The sequence below is a fragment of the Copadichromis virginalis genome, linkage group LG16 (assembly GCF_057382275.1).
Source record: "Copadichromis virginalis isolate Kocher_CV1m ecotype Utaka linkage group LG16, C_Virginalis_male_GT1.1, whole genome shotgun sequence".
Classification (NCBI taxonomy): Eukaryota; Metazoa; Chordata; class Actinopteri; order Cichliformes; family Cichlidae; genus Copadichromis; species Copadichromis virginalis.
Genome location: NC_140633.1, coordinates 15,545,874 through 15,566,165, shown reverse-complemented (window position 1 = coordinate 15,566,165; position 20,292 = coordinate 15,545,874). Strand labels below are relative to the sequence as shown.

General features: G+C 41.5%; 3 protein-coding genes across 4 annotated transcripts; all 3 read right to left on the bottom strand.

Annotated features, from left to right (window-relative positions):
• Positions 1-2,632: 2,632 nt before the first annotated feature.
• Positions 2,633-3,396, bottom strand: LOC146690456 (gamma-crystallin M3-like). The gene is made up of 3 exons (XM_085435543.1): positions 3,337-3,396; positions 3,002-3,244; positions 2,633-2,911 (listed from the first exon to the last, which is right to left on the bottom strand). Exons 1-3 carry the CDS (start codon positions 3,367-3,369, stop codon positions 2,633-2,635), a joined length of 555 nt encoding a protein of 184 aa, XP_085291669.1. The 5' UTR covers positions 3,370-3,396.
• An 11,195-nt stretch (positions 3,397-14,591) lies between these two features.
• LOC146690455 (gamma-crystallin M3-like) lies at positions 14,592-15,338 on the bottom strand. Of its 2 annotated transcripts, none has more exons than XM_085435580.1 (3): positions 15,309-15,338; positions 14,953-15,216; positions 14,592-14,864 (listed from the first exon to the last, which is right to left on the bottom strand). In XM_085435580.1, the coding sequence occupies exons 1-3, from the start codon at positions 15,312-15,314 to the stop codon at positions 14,592-14,594; spliced, it is 543 nt and encodes a 180-aa protein (XP_085291706.1). In that variant the 5' UTR covers positions 15,315-15,338. The 2 variants fall into 2 exon arrangements, with proteins under 2 accessions (XP_085291706.1, XP_085291705.1); XM_085435579.1 differs by having other exon boundaries at positions 14,953-15,195; positions 15,317-15,325.
• Positions 15,339-19,565: 4,227 nt separating this feature from the next.
• Positions 19,566-20,292, bottom strand: LOC146690454 (gamma-crystallin M3-like). The gene is made up of 3 exons (XM_085435578.1): positions 20,284-20,292; positions 19,937-20,179; positions 19,566-19,841 (listed from the first exon to the last, which is right to left on the bottom strand). The coding sequence occupies exons 1-3, from the start codon at positions 20,290-20,292 to the stop codon at positions 19,566-19,568; spliced, it is 528 nt and encodes a 175-aa protein (XP_085291704.1).

The window sequence follows — 20,292 nt, the reverse complement described above, 5'->3', positions numbered from 1 at the left end:
AAATACACATCATCATCTTGGATGCGGACTTCATATTCAAGCCACTCTGCCAAATCTGCTAAGGTTGGGATGGGTGTCTGAAGAGGATTGATGAACCGCTTAAACTGCGCTCGAAGACTGTGTGGCAGTTTGGACAGCAGTCTGGTGACGTGTGACCCACACTCTAGTTCTGCTCTCCCCTCTTTCCCAAGCTGTTCTAACATTCCCACGAGAGCCCTCACTTTCAGGGCGAAAAGACGGAACGCTCGGCTGTCACCACTTCGCACCGGAGATTCTGACAACACGTCAGTGATCCGCTGCAGGGCAAGTTTGTGAGGTTGACCATACAGCTCTATCAGGGATGACATGGTCTGGCTGTATGGATAGCGACTATTGCTGTAGGAATCGGCAATAAGGAGGGCGTCTTCCAACTTGAGGTGATCGACTAGGATCTGGTACTTGAAACGTTCAGTTGCATCGTGAGGCAGGATATTGTCAAGGGCCATTCGCAAACGAGCGAACTGGCTGGGGTCATCAGACGTGAAGTATGGAATGTGTGGTGTTGGTCCCCGGTACACGGTCTCTGTACTTGGTAGAGGTTCGTGCTGACCATATTTCCTCCAGGCTTTGGAATCAGTTGGCGGCCAGCGAGGCGGGTCCCCAGTCATCTCCCGGAAGCTTTCTGGTTGTTGGCGCTGAAAGGTGTATGGCTCTGCATATTCAGGGGTGACCTGCCTCTTCACACATGCTCCAGGCCCATACTCGTCCTTCACGTTAATTTTCCCGACCTGTTCAGTCACAGGAAGTTGACTGTACTGATAAGGTGACGTACATCTGAAAGGACCTGAGGCTGCTGCACTAGCAGGAATTTCTGATACCGGAGGTGGTGGAACAGGGAATGGCTCAGCACTCTGAGGATCAAGTGGAAGTGATGCCTCTGGCCAAGGTAAATCCTGTATGTCATCCTCTGGTATGTGAAAGGAACGTACCGTGTGTGGGTAGTGTCTGGAGGCATGGTCAGGATGAGGAGACTGAGGCATGGAATCAGTCCACAAGGACTGCCTCTGGTCCTGGGTACTGGGGCTTAATGCAGAAGGTTGGGGAGCTGGTGACGTCTGGAGGGCTGAGGACCGGAGAGAGAGGGCACCAAGCAGAGTCTGAACCTCTCGTCTGAGCTGATTATTATCTTCCTGCATTTCTCTCAGTGCTGATAATACCACGTCTGAGGTGCCATGCTGAGAAGTCTGGTCAGCTGGAGTGGCTGAGGTGTTGGGATGTGCCCCATGGTCATCAGGGGACTGGTTGTGCGACACATGCACCTGTGGTAGTGATCTCCTTGGCAACTGCACCAAGAAGTCATCGAGGTAACGAGGCCGATGACCATCGCGACGAGGACGAGGAGTGGATGAGAAAGCCATCTTGCCTGTGAAACTGTAAATCCGGCTCGAAGGACCATGTAATGGAGGAGGTCACTGTAAGTGGGATGGACTTGACCTCCTGACTATGACTGATGTAGATGATAAGGTGCTGACTCTAAGAATCCACAATCTCAACAGGGTTGTCCGATAAGAACAGATGGCATATCCACAAAATCCACTGCCACTCAGGTATCTGTCGTTCACTCATTTATTTAGCAAGAATCCGAAGCACACATCCATAATGTGAGTGAGGGGATTTAACAGACTGTAAAATGCTATATGCCGTGTGGTGAGTGATGGTGTGGTTTCTGTTGGAAAGAACATAAAAGTCTTCCATAATTAGGTGAACAGAGTGAATTAAATGTGTAATACAACAATACAAACAATACTGGATAGTGGAACATTCAACCAAAATAAGGGAGTGTCAACAAATGCTAATTTTACTATTTACATAAATCCTAACTAGGCACTTTACATTAGAGCTAACATGAGAAATTAGTGACGGTCCCTTAATGACCGCACGGCAGAGGCTGCTTCGCAGTAAACGGCAGTAACAATCGGTAAACAAAGTGTGCGCCAAGGATTAAACAAGGGAGGATAATGGCCGCAGCAAAGAACAAACACGATAAAACACAGAAACTTACAGTCTCATGGACGCACACCGCTAACAGCATTAGAGGAATGAAAATCCACACGGTGAGTAAAACTCTGCTGACTCTTCCCACCTGCAGCTCTGACCGAACTCTCTGCGTCGACATGTGCGTAATGATGAGGTAGAATTGTGTCTTCTGATTGGTGAAGAGAATGGGTTGCCTCACCGCTCATTGGCTAAACGGCAGCCGTATGCTGATATCTTACTCCGCAGATGCGGCTCCGTTCGTGAGTTCTGCGAACTGGCTGGCCTTTTGTACATAAACAGAAAACATGTTACTTTGACAATTGTTTGAAAATTCCCTTATTTTGATTTTATCTTTCAGTTTTTGAAAATGCTAATTGGTATTCTATTCAAGATCACACTTTATATTATCAGGTATCATCAGCTGAATACAATTTAGAATCAATATTTGCTTGCTATTGTGTTTGTTGCAGATAAAATTATAAAACTTCAAATATTTTCAGTATATATATGTATCACAACAATGTATAATTTTTTTCATGATGAGTTAATTAATAATCTCGACAAAGGTCAAAGTACTGTAAAATTATTTTATTTAGTGGCATTGGACAGTGAACATTTAGTAACAGGAGTCCATGATGCGCCTCATGCTCATGAACCTCATCCCGCTCATTCCCATCTCCCTGAAGCTCCTGTACTCTCCGGGCCTCATGTACATCATCCTGCCTCTGTAGTGGGGCTGCTCGTACATCAGCCAGTGGCCATCCATCACGTTGCAGGACATGCAGTCGGACATGCGGTAGCGGTCCATGATGTTGTCGCAGTCGTCCATCAGCTCGTACATCTGACCACCGAAGTTCTCCCTCTCATAGATCCTCATCCTGAACTGGCCTCTGTACTGTAGGGGAAACAGTTCACAACAAAGAATTTGAATATATAATTCAAGCCTATCTGGAGGAAAATGATATCCACAGCACAGCTTTCCTACCATGTGGATCATACGGCAAGACCTGATGCAGTCTGACATGCCCATCATGCTCATGTAGTCAGCGTACTCGCCCCTCCTCATGAAATACTGGTTTCCCATGTAGTTGGGGCGGTCATAGACCATGAAGCAGCCGCTCTCCACCCTGCAGGAGTGACACCTGCTCAGGTAGGAGGTCATGTCAGAGCAGTCGCTCATGCACTCATAGGAGCGACCCTGGAAGTTCCTGTCCTCGTAGAAGATGATCTGAAAAACAGCAAAATAAAATCCTTCTTTAAAAAGCAGCAGTTATTTGGAAGCAGTAATCACTGTTGATTAAAAAAGAAAGAAATCTGTACCTTGCCCCTCATGTTCATGCCAGTGTTGCTCATGTTGCCTGCAAGTGAGTAGTTACTCCTGTTCTGTCCTGTTCTCTACCTGGTTTAACCCTTTTCTTTTATACCTGACCAAACGTAAAGAAACCCCTCCCCTACACCAGAGAACCCATTACTCAGCAACTTGCTAGTGAGGCCCACAGAAAGCAAAGGTTAGGTCCATTTTTTTTATAGACACTGGGCACCAGCAGTCTTTAGAAAGGCCTTTTCTCTTTTTACAGAATGCATTTTCAACCGTGCTTGTGAAATGTGAATAGGTTGGCCCATGTAATTGTTAAGAATTGTGTTTATGACCCGTGTCACACATAAACTGTCAAAACTGGGTGTTTGAATTGTTTTTCACGGTGAACATGCTTGTTTCCACTGTAGAATATGAAAAATAAATTGACTGTAGCAACAAGACATTTTAAATTAGTTGCTGATACATTTACATACAACTACATCGTACTCCATCAGAAATTGTTTATATTGTATTTTGGTTATAAATCCTCAAACGGATAAAGAGGAGGAAGAATACATCAACAAAATATTGACTGTGTTAGACAAATGCAAGTATGATATCATGTAACTGTGAGATTAGTGTTAATTACAGAGTGTTTGTTTGATGTTTTTGATCGTTTGACCTTTGGGTAGGTGATGACCCCACCTTAACACTAACTCTAACTGTACAATGTGTGATGTTTCTTTTTATTAAATTATTCTCCCAGTCTTAGCCAAGGGCACAAAGAAAACACCACAAACTTTACCCCCAAAAAGTCAGTTTTGGCTTTCTCCAAAATAAAGGAGAGATTTTTTACCTATGGCTTAATGTTTGTTATACCCTTACCATAACTAAAGAAGCCGTGTACAATTTTGCCTTCATTCTGTAAAAACTGAAGCTGTTTTATCCCTCACTTATAACAGCTTATGTACAAGAAACTGCCACGTTTGTTTAAATCAGAAAACACATTTTATCTCTATTAAATGCTATAAAACTGTCATGTCTTATGTTTTTTTTTTGTTAGAATAATTTTTTATGGGCGAATTTGAACTTTATTTTCATATCATGTTATCATACAAGGTCATTATAATAGCAAAACTGCATGAATTTATAATATTAATTTAGATTATTTTCTGCTACACTGGAGATTTCTTTACTTAAAATTCAATAGAGAACTGAAAAAAAAAAGCTTTTTGGATAAACTTGACAGGATCATATCAACATATTATCTGAAAGGTCTCCAAGTTCATTTTCTAGTTGCTGTTCCTTCTGGGTCATAAAAATGCTCTAATATGAAGAAAAAGAGGACAATGTACCATCCTTTCTGACCTCGTTTGAAGTCTGGGCTTGAGTCTGGCATACATTTCCAGCCAGAGGCTAGCTGTCTTGGTAGAACTGCAACACCACAGGTGGTGTTCTAGAGGAGACAATGATCTCATCCTCCAGGGCTGCAAAAACCCAAAATAGGTACAAACCAGTAGCATAGGAGGTCATAGTGTTATGTGTATATTTTAGAGTATTGAGAGTGAAAGCCCGATGATGAACTCACTTTAGCTCCCAGTGTGGTGTTGAAGTCTCTCTATACCTGGGAGGTGAATTAGGGGCTTGATCAGAAATTACATCCAATGGTATGTTGTGTAATCTGAAAACACAATGAGCCATAATTTCTATTGTTTGCTGGTATGTGGGAAATTCGGGAAGATGCACAAAGTGGTCTGCCTTAGAAAAATACTCCATAATGGTGAGAATGAATGTGTTCCCATTGAAGTGTGTTAGACCAGAGGGAAAATCTAGAGCAAAGTGTGACCAAGGATATTAGGGGTGGATAACAGTATAAACAGACCAACAGGAGGCAAGTAAGAGGCTGCATTTGGGACACAAATAACACTGGCAGAGACACATGCAGAAGAGAGGGCCACAAGAAAATTCTCTAGTGAAAGATTATTCGGATACCTAGTTGAGAGATGAATATGCTGGTGTGTGCCCACTGTACTTGGTACAAAAAGACAGTTAGTGGGTCCACCTCAAAGGTCAGGTCCATCCAACAATGGATCACTGCCTCAATTTCCTTGGTGAATATACCAACTATTCAGGAAGCTGGGAGAAAACATGTGCTTTCATGTGCTTGGGTTATAGAATAAGTGTTGGGACAAGGCATTTCTAGAGTCTGTGCAATGTCTTGAAATTCAACTTTACAGAAAATATGGACCATTGCAAAATTCTTGTTGTGTTTGGCACTCCTCCAGCCAGGTTCTCCTCACTTACAAGGGCAACTTGACAGCCAGTGATTTATAATATCATACTTGCATTCTGCAGGGGAGAGACAGGGAGACAAGCAGGCACAGGGGCTGTCATGAAGCAGATGCTTGGCAAGCAGGATGACGACCCAAATGCAGGACTCGGGAGACAAATTGCAAACTCAAAAACAACTTTGAAGTTTAAGTCTTTAAAAGACATAAAAATATAAAACAATGGTAGAGCTGAATCCAGGAATTCAATAACTAGTAATCTAGGAGGAATCATGGAACATGGGAGCACACAACCAAGAGGGATGACATGACAAAGGAAAAGGGGGGACTAAGAGAATATATGCACAAGATAATGAGGCTAGGGGCATAATAATAAGTCTAAACAATAATCTAAGAAGCAAATAGAACATTAGAATTATAAGCAGAAATTCAAAGGTCCACAAAGGACAACTTCTACATATAAAACCCAGGACCATGACTCTGGCTAGACAAGGACAGGGACAGAAGTGAATCTCCCTTAGGGGTGGTGAATGCATGTTCAGCAGCTGTGTCCCAAGTGAGAAGAGCTTTCACTGAGGTGAGTCTTCTGAATGGGCCTGCAATCCTGCTACAGTCACAAATGAGTCTGGGGCAGAGCTTAGTGAATTGTTAATCAGGTTAATTGGATTTCCCCCCCCCCAGTCTTGTATAAGGCTAGAGTCAGTGTCACTACTGGTAGCATGATGAGATACCTGGACCCTACCGAAGTTGCAAAGGTGACAAAGGAGCACACAGAACTGAACGGCACCATCTCCTGGAGGAAAAGTAGGTTGTAAAGACATTAACTGACAGCAAGTACTCCATCAGTGACCTTTCATTTTGACCAGTTGATATCAGAGCAGTTTTAACATATAATAGCCAAGAACCAGAGGATTACCAGGATTCTTGATCTTGAAACCGAATTTGTGATGATTTCAAGACAGAATGAGATGAATATTTACTGTTTTGCACTAATGTCAACTTATTCGAATTCATAATCCTCTGAAGGGCTTTCTCTTCTGCCACCAAACCATGTAGCGATGATAACGCACTCTGGAGGAAGCAGCATTTAAAAGACTACAGCAGCTTCTTATATAGGTTGTTTTTCACATAATCAGTGATTCTCTCATAGATCACCTGCTGCTCAAGATGAGATGCATGGGTCCATCTTCTGTAAACCTCTCTACTCTATAGATATACTCCTATGGATGAGGTGGGACTTCATAATGACAGTGGTAAGTGACATGGGACAGTTTTTAAAACTGCTTTTTGGACTTCCTTCATCATTAGGTGTGTTATTTAAATCCTAAATTGTTTATTGTTTCACTTGATTTTTATGTTCTTGCATATTATCTTGAGCCTTTAATTTATTGATCTGATTAGCTGTCATCGAGTGTTCATCTGTGTTCCAAGTGTATCAGTGTTCCCTTAGCTACTTCCTGTTTTAATTTGTTGAGTCCTTATCTCTTATGCTTTTAGTTTTACTTACCTCATCTCATTGTCTTTGATTAGTTTTAACTGTTTCTTATCACCCAGGTGTTTCCGCTCTCTGAGTTGCTCTTGTTGTCTGTACATATAGCTTATGTTTCCCCCTTTAATATTTATTATTGTGGTATTTTTACACTGGAAACATTTCGTTTTTAGGTTGATGAACTTTGTATTTTTGGGCCATTCACTGCCTTAAAAACAATGGTAAACAGACTGGTTGTTATTTAGCATTTTCTCAAAATGCTTCATAGAAACCTAAATGAGGCAGTTTTCTATTTGAGTGTCTTATCCAGTGTTTTTCCTCTGATTGCAAATTTGATGTGTAGATGAAATTTTGGAAGGATGGCTTTTAAAGAGTCTGTCTAGTCTGTTACATTTTTATGATCTAGAACGTAACAGGTAAAATGTCACAGGGCCAAGTGGTCAGTACCAAAACTGGACTTAGGTGCAGAAACCCAGAACAGAGACAGCAGGTGGTTTTACAATATATTTATTGGTTAACCTTGGACTTGAAAGCTTGGCAAGGACAAAAATAGTGAAACGCAGAATTTGATGTGGCGTGGCCTGGGTAATGTGGCTACGGGGACGTGCATCTAGTGAGGGGAAATGGGCCTGAGATGTAGACTGGAATAGGGCAGTAAGCATTCACACTGAGGGAGAGAGAGGACAGAGTTAGGGAAGTAGCTGAGTGGAGCTCTGAAATTGGTAAGTATATTATGTAACTATTCTTACTTACAGGAGGAGAAAAAGAGTGATGAGGAGGGTGACGTGAATCCGGGGTGAGCTGAGTATTGTGAAAAGGCTGACCTGAGATCCGGAGGTTCCTGATAGAGTGTGGTGGCAGGAGGGCAGGCAGGTGAAGCACAGAGTGATTTCCAAAATGGTGGCTTGGTATCCTGAGTCTGAGAGCAGAACTTGAGCCAGAGGTTTGAGACAAGGTGAATCCAGGAACTGTGCCACAAGAAAGTATAGTTAACAAGGTAAATCACAAAGAGAGCTTGAAACATGAGAGCCAGCTACAAACATGGATTGATGACAAACAGGCGGTGAATGGACGTCAGCTTGAGGCTTAAATTAATCTGGCTTGATTGCCTGCAATCAGCTGCAGGTGTGAGGAACTGGAGGAGGAGGTGGCCCTGCCCAGGGGCGGATCCCAGGTAGGCTCACGAGCCTGATGGAAAACTCCAGCCACATACCCCAGACCATGACATAAAAGACAACAACAGGGTGTAGGAACCACAAGGAAGACCACAAAATAAATGTATTTGTGTACTGTAAAGTCAACTTCACTTTTTGCATATAGTATGCAATGCAGTGGTGTGTGGTGACTAAAAGGCAAGCAGACAAAAATTGTCTGCTTGTTCTATAAGCCGTACGTTTGTAGTGACCCTCCTGTGAAGACCACGTATCTCTGAAAACAACAGTTGTTTGTGAGCTCAGAAATACAAGCCTACACATTTAAAATAAATAAATAAAACAGTCTTGGTCAAGTTACTTGAAAAAAGTAATCAGTAACTAATTACTGATTACTTCCCCCCCAAAGTAATCCTGTTACTTTACTGATTACTTATTTTCAAAAGTAATTAGTTACTTAGTTACTTTTTAAAAACATGATTTACAACCTGAATAAAGCGATGGATCTTTCAGCCCAATTCTATTTTTTCTGCATAATAAATCATATATATAAATATAAATATAAATATAAATAAATATATATAAATCATATATATCCAGTCATATAAATGTAATCAAATGAAAAAGTCTCTTTTTGAAACTAGTTTGATTAGTTTTAATCTTTTAACTTTATGCATGAAGCAAACATTAAATTATATGCAACACTCTCTGACTGGAAGAAATCTGTTGAACATTTAAACCTATTTTCTGCATATACCAGTGTATAAAATAAAATAGTTTTTTGTGTTTACACTCACTCTCTCAAATAGATGCAAATGAAACACAGCAGAAAATAAATCAAATCAAAGACTCAGCGGTCCTGTTGCTCTGTTTTCACCTGTACAGCAGGAGTGGGGCAGGTGGAGGTTTGCCTTGGTGAAGGTGTGTCGTAGCGGTCAGTGGAAGGATCTGGCAGTTTCACATTCCCGTGGCAGCGTATCGGTGCTTGCTTGGAAGTTTAGGTGTTTTTTCGCTGTAAAAAGAAGTTTTCTTCCAATGCAGTGAGCAGCGGACGTTAATGTTTTTGTCACTTTTTACGGAATCAAACTCAAAGTAAGGTCAGTACTGCCCGCACTCGTTATATTATCCATTCTTGATCTGCACACAGCTGTTGCCACGAACATTGCACTCGCTTACATCATTGTCATGAGACACTGTCGCAAAAAAATCGCAGTAATGCAGCGTGAAAGTAACAGTAATCTAATTACCTTTTTTTGCAATAGTAATCCCTTACTTTACTCGTTACTTGAAAAACGTAATCAGATTACAGTAACGCGTTACTGCCCATCTCTGATAAAACAAAAGAAAAAAACAGCTGAATTAAAAGGCTTGAGCAGTGTTTCACATGGTTAATGATTCCCAATTCCCAGTGTAGCAAGACGAGAATCAGCATGCACAGGAGCTGATGAAGAACAAGATTTGCTTTTCTCTTTCATTTTCACAGCGCTCCTTTCATCGGGAGCATCTCTGGACCCAGCTCAACTCCCCTCTCCACCAGGTCCCAGCAGGCTACTAAACAGGGAAGACAAGACTAGACAAATACCATGAGGCGTGACGAAGAGACTCCCCTTCCGCTGCCCTCTGAACCCACTTCTCCATCCCTCCCCTGCAGCGCTGAGCCACCAACCACACCCCACCATTCACCCCCACTGCCTGTCTGAGGCAGGAGACATCCAACCATCTGTGCAGCGACGAGTGCTCAGATCTCTTTATTGGACAAAAACAACAGCTCCATAAATGGACGGTCCACCTCAACATGACAAGACTCAGCTGTACATCCACATCTAATGGATAAGGGGCTGCTAATGTTCACATTCTGGACAGAGAAGACAGACGGTTTGAAAGCGAGTGAAAGAGTATGTTCACTGTGAACAGCCATCTTTCAACAGAGAGGTGGCTTAAAACACCAACTGTCTGCCACCTACAATGACATTTTGAGATCCCTTCCCAGGCGCCTCAACCCCCGCTAACATCTTGCATCAGGTGAACTAATGCATCAGCCGCCTGTTTCAATTGTTCCTGCTTTTTCTCCATACTTTAACCTTTTCTTACTTTTTTGTTTTTCCTCATCTTTTATTATTATTTAGAGTGTTAGTTTGCTTATATAGTTTTCTCTCAAACATGTGGATTGTGAGAGTTTTTATTGCTCTTTTTGCAACTGAACTGTTACTTTATTTCAGGAATGGGACAGTGGTGCAGCAGCAACACACCACACGCAGTATTTACTTCAGAGATCAGCTAATTGCTCAGATCCTGGTGGCTTGTGAGCCAGACCCACGGACATACCGGCTGAAATCTGGAGGAAAACACACCTTGGATGCAGAGGTGAAGGTCAGACGAATCATTTCTCACTCACTATTTATAACTCCACAGTTTTCCCTTCACCTCAGGTTAAGAGCCTTGGTGTCATCCTAGACAGTTCACTATCCTATAAATCTCACATCAGTAGTCTCACCCTTTCTGCCTATTTACATCTGCGCAACATTAACAGATTATGTTCTTCTCTTTCCACCCAGTTTGCATCCATTCTTGTTTATAGTCTCGTTACCTCCCACATTGACTATTGTACTTCTCTCTTGCATGGTCTTCCCCAAAAATCCCTCCATAAGCTTCAACTGGTTCAAAACTCTGCTGCCCGCATTATTACCAGAACCACCTCCTACCTTCACATCACCCCTGTTCTCCAGGAACGTCACCGGCTCTCTGTGTCACAATCCTGGGTCATTTGACCCAGCGTTTTGAGTTTTCTTGTGTTTTGTCATTTTGTATTATGGTTTGAGTCCACCTTGTTAGTCAAAAGTGTATGCAGGCTGTTTAGTTTTGTTTACTGGATTTCTCCTCGTGTCTTTGCCCCCTGTGTCTCCTTCGGTGTGTTTGTGTTTTGTACTTAGGTATGTTCTTGTGCCCTGTTTTCCCCTCCTTGTGTTTCACTCCGTCATGTTTATCTATGTTTCCCCAGCCCGTCATGTATGCACTCTCTCTCCCTTGTGTTCCCTTGCTCCCTCTGGTCTGCCGCTCTTCCATTCCCGTTTCCTGTTTCATTGTGGATGTCTCATGTTTCTGCATTCGGTGTAGTTCCCCTGTGGTGTCTTGTTAATTCGTATCAGCTGCGTTCCCTCTGTGTTCTCATTTCCTCGTTATCCTTCTGTGTATTTATGTCAGCATCTCCCTCATCCATGGCTGTGTATTTCCTTCTGTGTCTCTCCATGTGTTTAGTTTATATTTTCCCAGTTTAGTTTTGTACCGTTTTCCCCTTGTGTCAGCAATAAAGCTGCCTTTTGAGTTCACTTTCTCATCTCTGTGTAGTCTGCGATTGGGTCCTTTCCTGCCTCAACACAGCCGCATCATGACACCCTGATAATATACAAGCTTCTTCTGCTCACCTTCAAGGCCCTTCATAACCTTGCTCCTCCTTAACTTTCTAACCTGTTAAGCACGACCTCTTCTGCCTGCTCACTTCGACCTTTTCTTCTATCCAACTTGTTGTGTCTTCTTTCTGTCTCAGCCTCAGCTCTGAACTCTCTACCCCCAGATATAAGAAACACTGGTTCTCTCCCCCAGTTTAAATCTCAACTCCAAACCCATCTGTTCTGCATATTCACTGTAAACCTGTTGTTTGTTTATTTTATCTTGTCCTTTTTTGCTTTTATTGTTCTTCATTTTATCATTGTTGTATGTGTTTTATTCTATTGTTAAGTGTCCTTGGGTGTCTTGAAAGGAGTTTTTAATTAAAATGTATTATTATTATTATTATTAATATTATTATTATTATTAGTAGTAGTAATAGTAGTAGTAGTATTGTTATTAAGAGGAGGAGGGAGACGTTGAGACGGACATTGAACTGTGTGCCGTTGGAATCAGGCCATATTATTTGCCCAGGGAATTTACCCATGTAAATTTACCCAGCCACACCAAACTCTCCGTCTCTCTCCACATTGCACCACAGCCTCCTGTGAAATTCTTGACACCCCTCCCCCACCTATCACTCCAGCAACCAGCTTAGATTTGAGACTAATGAGAAGACTCCACTCAGGTTGAGTCCCTGTGTCCTCAAGGCATGTGCCCCCTACCTTTGTGGAGTCTTTCATAAACTTCTCACGACTCATGATGAGTCTTCGTCTTCAGAGGGTCCCCGTGCTGTGGAAGATGTCAGGCCTCGTTCCTGTATCAAAACACCATGTCCTGGTGGCCCCCAGTATCGCAGACCCGTGGCACAGACTTCCCATGTCCTTAGGACCCTAGAAAGACTCATCCTTGACCAACTCCAACGTCAGACCACATCTGGAACCCCTTCAATTTTCTTACCGCAGCCTCAGAGCTGAGGACGCCATAATCTACCTTCTCAATCATATCCAAACCTATCTGGACTAGCCCGTCAGCACTGTGAGGGTCATGTTTCTCAACTTGTCCAGTGCATTCAACTCCATCAGTCCGACTGTCCTGTAGGTGGATTCTTCTCTTGTGTCCTTAATTGTTGATTACCTGGCAGAACGACTTCAACATTGTGTGCCTTACAAGGTGATCAGCAACACAGGAGCTTCACATGGGACTGTCCTCTCCTCTTTCCTGTTCACCCTCTACACTACAGACTTCAGCCACTGCACAGATACCTGACATCTTCTTCTGCCAAGTTTTCTGATGATGCTGTGGTGTTTGGATGCATCACCAAGGGTGAGGAGACTGATCAAAGTCTGTGGTGGACTCCTGGTGTGAGCAGACTCATCTGCAGCTCAATGTGACAAAGACCAAAGCATTGATTGTGGGTTTCAGGAGGACCAGGAAATCTGTGACCCCTGTTTCTATCCAAGGGGTTGATGTGGTCATTGTGGAAGACTATAAATACCTCAGTCCACACAGAGATAATAAACTGGACTGGGTTAAAAACACCACTGCCTGGGCATCCCTGGGCAGCAGTGGGAACAGCTGCAGGGTACACTCTTCTGGGGGCCAACGACACGCATCCACCATTCACTGGAAGACCTCAAGGAAAGCTTGGAGGAGCGGTGATGATGCTGGCGAAGAGCAAGACCAAGTGAGAAGATTCTCCAAGACTTTGGTCTGGGCCTTGGCCCGGTCCAGCTCTTGCAGGTGCACCTCTGCCTGCTCCAACTTTGCACAATTTGGTCAGTGAACATTTTATTTACACAGTGTTTTTTGAGCAACAGTGACACTGGGATGCTTTTCAGTTCCCTCTCTCAAGCTCAGCTGCTGGCCCATGCGCTCTATCTGCTCTCTGTTCCCTCCTCTGTCCTCCAGGTCTTGGCAGCTACTAATATAGGAGAAACATGATGGAAAATCTGAGTTACAGCTGCCCTTCAACCTCCACTAACACTGCCCCCTGAACCTGCTACTCCACTCTCCTGGTTTTGGTTTTGAACCACATATCAGAACCAGTGACTAGGTGCCAGTTTGAAGAGTTTTACATTCTACTTTCTCCTTGTGAAAGTTGGCTACTATGAGTGACATGCTTTTGCCTGTAGAAACCCTCATTTCCGAAATAACAGCAGTAAGGCAGAATTCTAACATAGTAGAAATCCTATCAAGAGTGAAGCTGCTTCATATGTGTACAGCAGAATTTATGGTTCAGGTGGAGTGAAAATTAGTGTTATAAAGAATGAATGGGGTCCTTTGCAGCTACTGTCTTGTCCCTTGCAGAAATCGATTTATCCATATTTTTGGAATTCTCCATGTACCGTAGATGATGAAATATTGAAAGTTTTGCTTTTAACATTCATTCCGAACGTATTCTACAATGTGTAGATGCAGTTTTAGCAGACATTTTTACTTTTGAGAAACTCTGTCTCTATAAGTTGCTCCATTTATGCCCATGGTCGTGTTACCGACCTGTTGCCAATTAACATTACTGGTTGCAAAAATGTTCCTCCAGTTATTTGTATTTTAGTATCACTTATTTGAATTGAATTTAAAAAGAGCCAAAGGTTTTCTGAAAATTATTAATTTTCTCAATTTATTGTATTCTACAGTACTGTGAATATATTATGGCCTTCTCTTATATATAAATAACTGTTTTCTGTTTTTATCTGCATTCTGCACAGGACGCCAAGTTTTTCAGAAACGTGGTTGTGATTTCTTTTATGCAACACCTAATTAAGTTGAGCCCATCTGTTATACCTGGTTGTCCATCCAGTTGTGTCAGTGCTGATGCCAAAGATGTAGTTATTCTGTACTAAAATCATCGGATGGCTTTAGTGACATGATACAAGAATGGTAAAATTAATAATAATCAATGTAACACACAAACATTTAGTCAAAAGTTTTATTTATTTGTTCATTCTATATATATATTTTTTTTACATGTCCATGATGCGCCTCATGCTCATGAACCTCATCCCGCTCATTCCCATGTCCCTGAAGCTCCTGTACTCTCCGGGCCTCATGTACATCATCCTGCCTCTGTAGTGGGGCTGCTCGTACATCAGCCAGTGGCCATCCATCACGTTGCAGGACATGCAGTCGGACATGCGGTAGCGGTCCATGATGCTGTCGCAGTCGTCCATCAGCTCGTACATCTGACCACCGAAGTTCTCCCTCTCATAGATCCTCATCCTGAACTGGCCTCTGTGCTGTAGGGGAAACAGTTCACAACAAAGAATCAGAAAACCCTTCTAGAATATCTGGAGGAAAATGATATCCACAGCACAGCTTTCCTACCATGGGGATCATACGGCAAGACCTGATGCAGTCCCTCATGCCCATCATGCTCATGTAGTCAGCGTACTCGCCCCTCCTCATGAAATACTGGTTTCCCATGAAGTTGGGGCGGTCATAGACCATGAAGCAGCCGCTCTCCACCCTGCAGGAGTGACACCTGCTCAGGTAGTTGGACATGTCAGAGCAGTCGCTCATGCACTCATAGGAGCGACCCTGGAAGTTCCTGTCCTCGTAGAAGATGATCTGAAAAACAGGGATACATTGGTTTGGAGTTAGATTCAGCAGACACACGTCAACAACCACGCTCAAAATAATACAAAATTCAGCCAATGATGACAGCAGTTAATGAGGTGAATACGCATACCCTGCCCATGGTCCCAGTTAGTTGCTTCACAGTGTGTTACTACTTCGTGAAACTGTGTGAGTGGTACACTGATGATGGTCCTGTTTTAACTGTTACTTTTATACCTGGCTGAACCCAAAGAATCTCTGGCTCCCATTGTGTAAAGCCCTGACTCATCAACATGGTATAGAGGCCTATAGAGTGCAGGACATTTGTTACATGTCCATGTGACTGGATCCCCTAGAAGACTTTAGAATGGATTTTTCCATAGGGAACTCAATACAATGAGCATTTTTTGGAGTTACAATACAGTGAAACAGACAATAGTCCCTTTTTTAGCCTTTCAAACCACACTGTATGGCCCTGTCATTTGTAAGTGGCTAATTTATAGAAATGAGTATCCTTTCGTGAGACCATGATAGTCTCACGAAAGGATACATTTTCAGTACTAAACATTGATGTCATTAACGAAAGCCCTTTATCTGCCTTAACCTAAAGGATTTCTTTAACGTTTAAGCTGAGAACATGTTTTTCTATGGATTTGAGAAAGAAAAAGCTATTTATTTCAGTCTACGCTTTACCCTTTTAGTGTTTCATAATATATGGTGGTTAATAGATTGTTACAAATTGTGTCTCTACTACTTATAGCTATTAAAAAACACAGAGAAATCAAAATCAAAACTATAAACCAAAACTTCAAAGCAAACTGCCTCTTAGGAGTTTATGGTTTGAATAAGGCAGGTGTAAATATAACAAATCAATTACATTTTATTTCAAAGTAGCATCAATACATTATAAGGTCCTGTGTATTGGAATTAAATATTTAGATTTTCATCGGAATCTTCAATGGATTTGTGTTAAGTTTCTGTGTTAACAGAAAACTAAAAATCAATCACGTATATTTGCCAAAGGGCCAGACTCGGCTCACTTGTCATTATGTATCTAATAATAGTGAATTTGTTAGTGTTACATGACATCATTCTGTCATTCAAGCAACACTAGATGAGGGGACTAATTCATCGTGAGAGTAGTATTATACAAGTTTAGTTCTTTAAAAAAGTTGCTATTGATACCTGATACCTGCATAAAACAATTTGATTCATTAAGATAAGATAAAAAATACTATTTTTAAATCCCAACTCAAAGTTGGATAAGATATTGAGTAAGTTTGGAAACTGTTTACAGCATCCGAAACAAAGTTAATTTAGCTCAAAAACAAATAAATACATATAATATCACTAAAAATGCACCCGCGGGTCTGATTACAGCCACATCTTTTGAGTTAAGAAATCACTTAAATAGAACCTGTGTCTCAAACTGAAGTAGGCTAATAGATCTCACAAAGGAACACATGCCACAATCTAAAGAATCAGACAAAGTCAGTCACACCTGTCAGTGTGGAAAGAGTTACAAAGCCACTCAGGACCTTCTTGCAGCTTTTACATTTACTTGGATTATCTTTGTTTAATATTAAAATTAGTTTCATCATCTGAAACATTTCAATATGACAAATATGTAAAAAAAAAAAAAAAAGTAGAAATCAGGAGGGTGCAACTTTTTCACTGCACTGTAGTTGAGACTGAGGCTACGTCCACACGTACACGGGTACTTTTGAAAACGCAGATTTTTCTGTGCGTTTGCGTCTTTCGTCCACACATAAACTGCATTTTCGATCACTGAAAATGGAGATTTTTTAAAAACTCCTGCCAGGGTGGAGATTTTCGAAAACTCAGTTTTTGCGTTTATGTGTGGACGAGGAAAACAGAGATTTACTCACACAACGTCAAAGGTGTGTGCCGTTTTTGACGTGAGATACATTTCTACAATGGCAGATGTAGACAAAATACTGTTGCTGTTAATCTGTCTATCTGCAGTTTATACACGCTTACATATACACACATGCAGTTACTGTCCCACCATTTAGAAAGACAGAGGCATCAGAGGCATTCTCCATTCAACACAGACGCTCTCACAACCTACATCCTGACTCTGATGTCGGTTTGGAATAAATTTAATTTTTTTAAAATTAAAATTTATGCATGCTGTATGCATTTTGTTCATTCCTAAATTGTGAGTCTACACCAGCCAAAATACTGTTTTGGTTGAAATGAAGGCACTTGAAAAGTAACACAAAATTAGCTACCTTTCCCGAAAAACACAAAAACTTTCCAGAAGTACTGCAGGTTTGCATAAAACCCTGTTTACTCTTTCCCTCCCAGGCTTCTAGACTTCTGTTTGGCCAACATTTCCGACACAGCTAGGATTTGGCATGTTCTTGACAATGTTTGACAGCGTTTTTCGCGTTTACATGTGGACGGAGATATTTTTCAAAACTGCACGTGTGGACGGAATAATATATATATATTTAAAAAAAAACGAAAATGGAAAATCTGTTTTCAAAAATACCTGTGTACGTGTGGACGTAGCATGAAGTAAATGCAGTACATTATATAGTAAATGAGAGCAGCCAGTGCATTTATTTGAAGTCTAAAATCACACATGGATATAGTAAACCCATAAGATTGTGCTGTCTATAGTACTGTATAAGAAGAAATACAAAGTTAAAGTTAAAGTTGCCATGTAAATATGTCAATAGTATTTTTCACATTGGGGGTTATTTCAGAAACTCAAGTTTTGATTCGTTTAACAGTTTAGTTTGACAGGGTACCTGCCCAATTCCTACTGGCAGTGGTTACAAATGAATGTTTTAAAGTACTTGTCAGCAAGTGAGATGGCAACAAGAAAGGCCATTACATTGTAAAAGTACATTTTTAATTCAATGCATTTCTATTTATATAGCGCCAAATCACAGCAACAGTTGCCTCAAGGTGCTTTATGCTGTAACATAAGACCATACAATAATACAAAGAAAACCGAAAAAACCTCAACAATCATGTAACCCTCGGTGAGCTAGCACTTTGGTCAAAGTGGAAAGGAAAAACACCATTTAAACAGGAGGAAAACTCCAGCAGAACCAGGCTCAGAGAGGGACGGCCATCTGTCGCGACGTTTGGGGTGAGGGAGGAAGGCTGGATAGAGACACACTGTGAAGTATGTGTAGCTATAATTAACATTAAATATGAATTCTAAAACTGAATATGTTGCACCCCCTCACCGCCCATCATGAAAAACTGTTTACCCCACAGCATCCCCCACTTGAAACTGCTGTTTTTCATTTATCAGTAGCAACTGACGCTATGACCATACCTGTGATTGGTGCTAGAGGACATTTTGAATCAACACTTTGTGGTGACAATCAGTTTCTGCCAGCTACTAAGAAGCTCCGCAGCTCCACGACACTGTTCTGATTTTTGGCTGAAGCGTGTCCTCAGGGGGAAATAAACAAGCTGGTAATGTGATATAGGAGATGCCACCAATGCCAACTTCCTATGCAGTAAGGTTAAGTAATGCAGTCATATGTAAAGTGAACCATATAACCAACAGGATCAATGTAAATGCTAAGGGGTGTTCAATGTTGGTAAAACAAAAATGAGCAACCTTCAGCTTCTAAAGACTTTGCCTAATTCAAAAATCCAAACTGTCAACACAAAAATAAAATATTCCATGCTCTACAACCTTGAAAGTAGAGAACTAATTGAGAATCTTATTTGGGACATCTTGCACAGTGTTTGTCTTGATGATTTTTTTCACAATAACATAAATTCTACCTCCTGCGATGACATGACAATATTGGAACTGTTAGTGGACAAAATCACTTTTTCATACTTTTTGAACATAGTTATGTACCCCTGGAGTATCTAGAGATATACCAAAAGAGCATCCATTTTTTACTTGTATTGCTTTCTCCAGTGTTCAGAAAGCACATCTCTGATTAAGTTGTCCAGATTTTCAGCCAGCTCTGATGCCAAAAACCATTACTGAGATCTGCTGTGTGTAGTGTGTGCTAACCTAATCCTAGCTCCATTTATGTTACCTGTATACATCTGATTTTTGCATCGCTCTTATTTCTGCCACACAAAATGTATTTCATTAAAACCAAAAGATATTCTTATTTACTTGATGTACTTTATTTTCTATTTTTATGCAATACCCAAATGCATAATAAACCATTGTGTATGTGGTGTTATATGTTGGTAAAGCAAAAGTATTCTTATGAATTTGTTTCTGAGGATGTGATGCTGTAATGTAATGGATTACTTCTTAATGACTGTGATACTAAAATGTTACTTCTCTGAGTTAGAAATGAAATTAAATGTCAAGACACAAGAATTTAGAAATTTATATCATTTATTGAAGTCAAAATGTAAAATTAGCACATGTCCATGATGCGCCTCATGCTCATGAACCTCATTCCGCTCATTCCCATCTCCCTGAAGCTCCTGTACTCTCCGGGCCTCAGGTACATCATCCTGCCTCTGTAGTGGGCTTGCTCGTACATCAGCCAGTGGCCATCCATCACGTGGCACGACTGGCAGTCAGACATGCGGTAGCGGTCCATGATGCTGTCGCAGTCGTCCATCAGCTCGTACATCTGACCACCGAAGTTCTCCCTCTCATAGATCTTCATCCTGAACTGGCCTCTGTACTGTTTTATAGACACAAGACAAAATAAAATTAAGCATGAAACTTATGTTAATTCCAAAAAGGTCTTATATGGAAGTACCACCACTTTACACCTACCATGGGGATCATACGGCAAGACCTGATACCACCGCTCATGCCCATCATGCTCATGTAGTCAGCGTACTCGCCCCTCCTCATGAAATACTGGTTTCCCATGAAGTTGGGGTGGTCATAGACCATGAAGCAGCCGCTCTCCACCCTGCAGGAGTGACACCTGCTCAGGTAGGAGGACATGTCGGGACAGTCGCTCATGCACTCATAGGAGCGACCCTGGAAGTTCCTGTCCTCGTAGAAGATGATCTGAAAAAAGTACAATGGGTTTAAAGGACATTTTTACAATCATGCTCTCCAAGATAACTTAAGTATAGGCTAATTAATGTTGATTTAACAATTTAGTTTCCTACTTTGCCCAT

Bases quoted from the DNA above. Each gene is read 5' to 3' on its own strand.
- LOC146690454 (XM_085435578.1), bottom strand. The intron at 19,842-19,936 runs GTAGGTGTAAAG...TCTATAAAACAG, and splicing joins CTTGCCGTATGATCCCCATG to TACAGAGGCCAGTTCAGGAT.
- LOC146690456 (XM_085435543.1), bottom strand. From the start codon at position 3,369: ATGAGCAACACTGGCATGAACATGAGGGGCAAG. The intron at 3,245-3,336 runs GTACAGATTTCT...GCTGTTTTTCAG, and splicing joins GCATGAACATGAGGGGCAAG to ATCATCTTCTACGAGGACAG. The intron at 2,912-3,001 runs GTAGGAAAGCTG...TTTCCCCTACAG, and splicing joins CTTGCCGTATGATCCACATG to TACAGAGGCCAGTTCAGGAT.
- LOC146690455 (XM_085435580.1), bottom strand. The intron at 14,865-14,952 runs GTAGGAAAGCTG...TTTCCCCTACAG, and splicing joins CTTGCCGTATGATCCCCATG to CACAGAGGCCAGTTCAGGAT.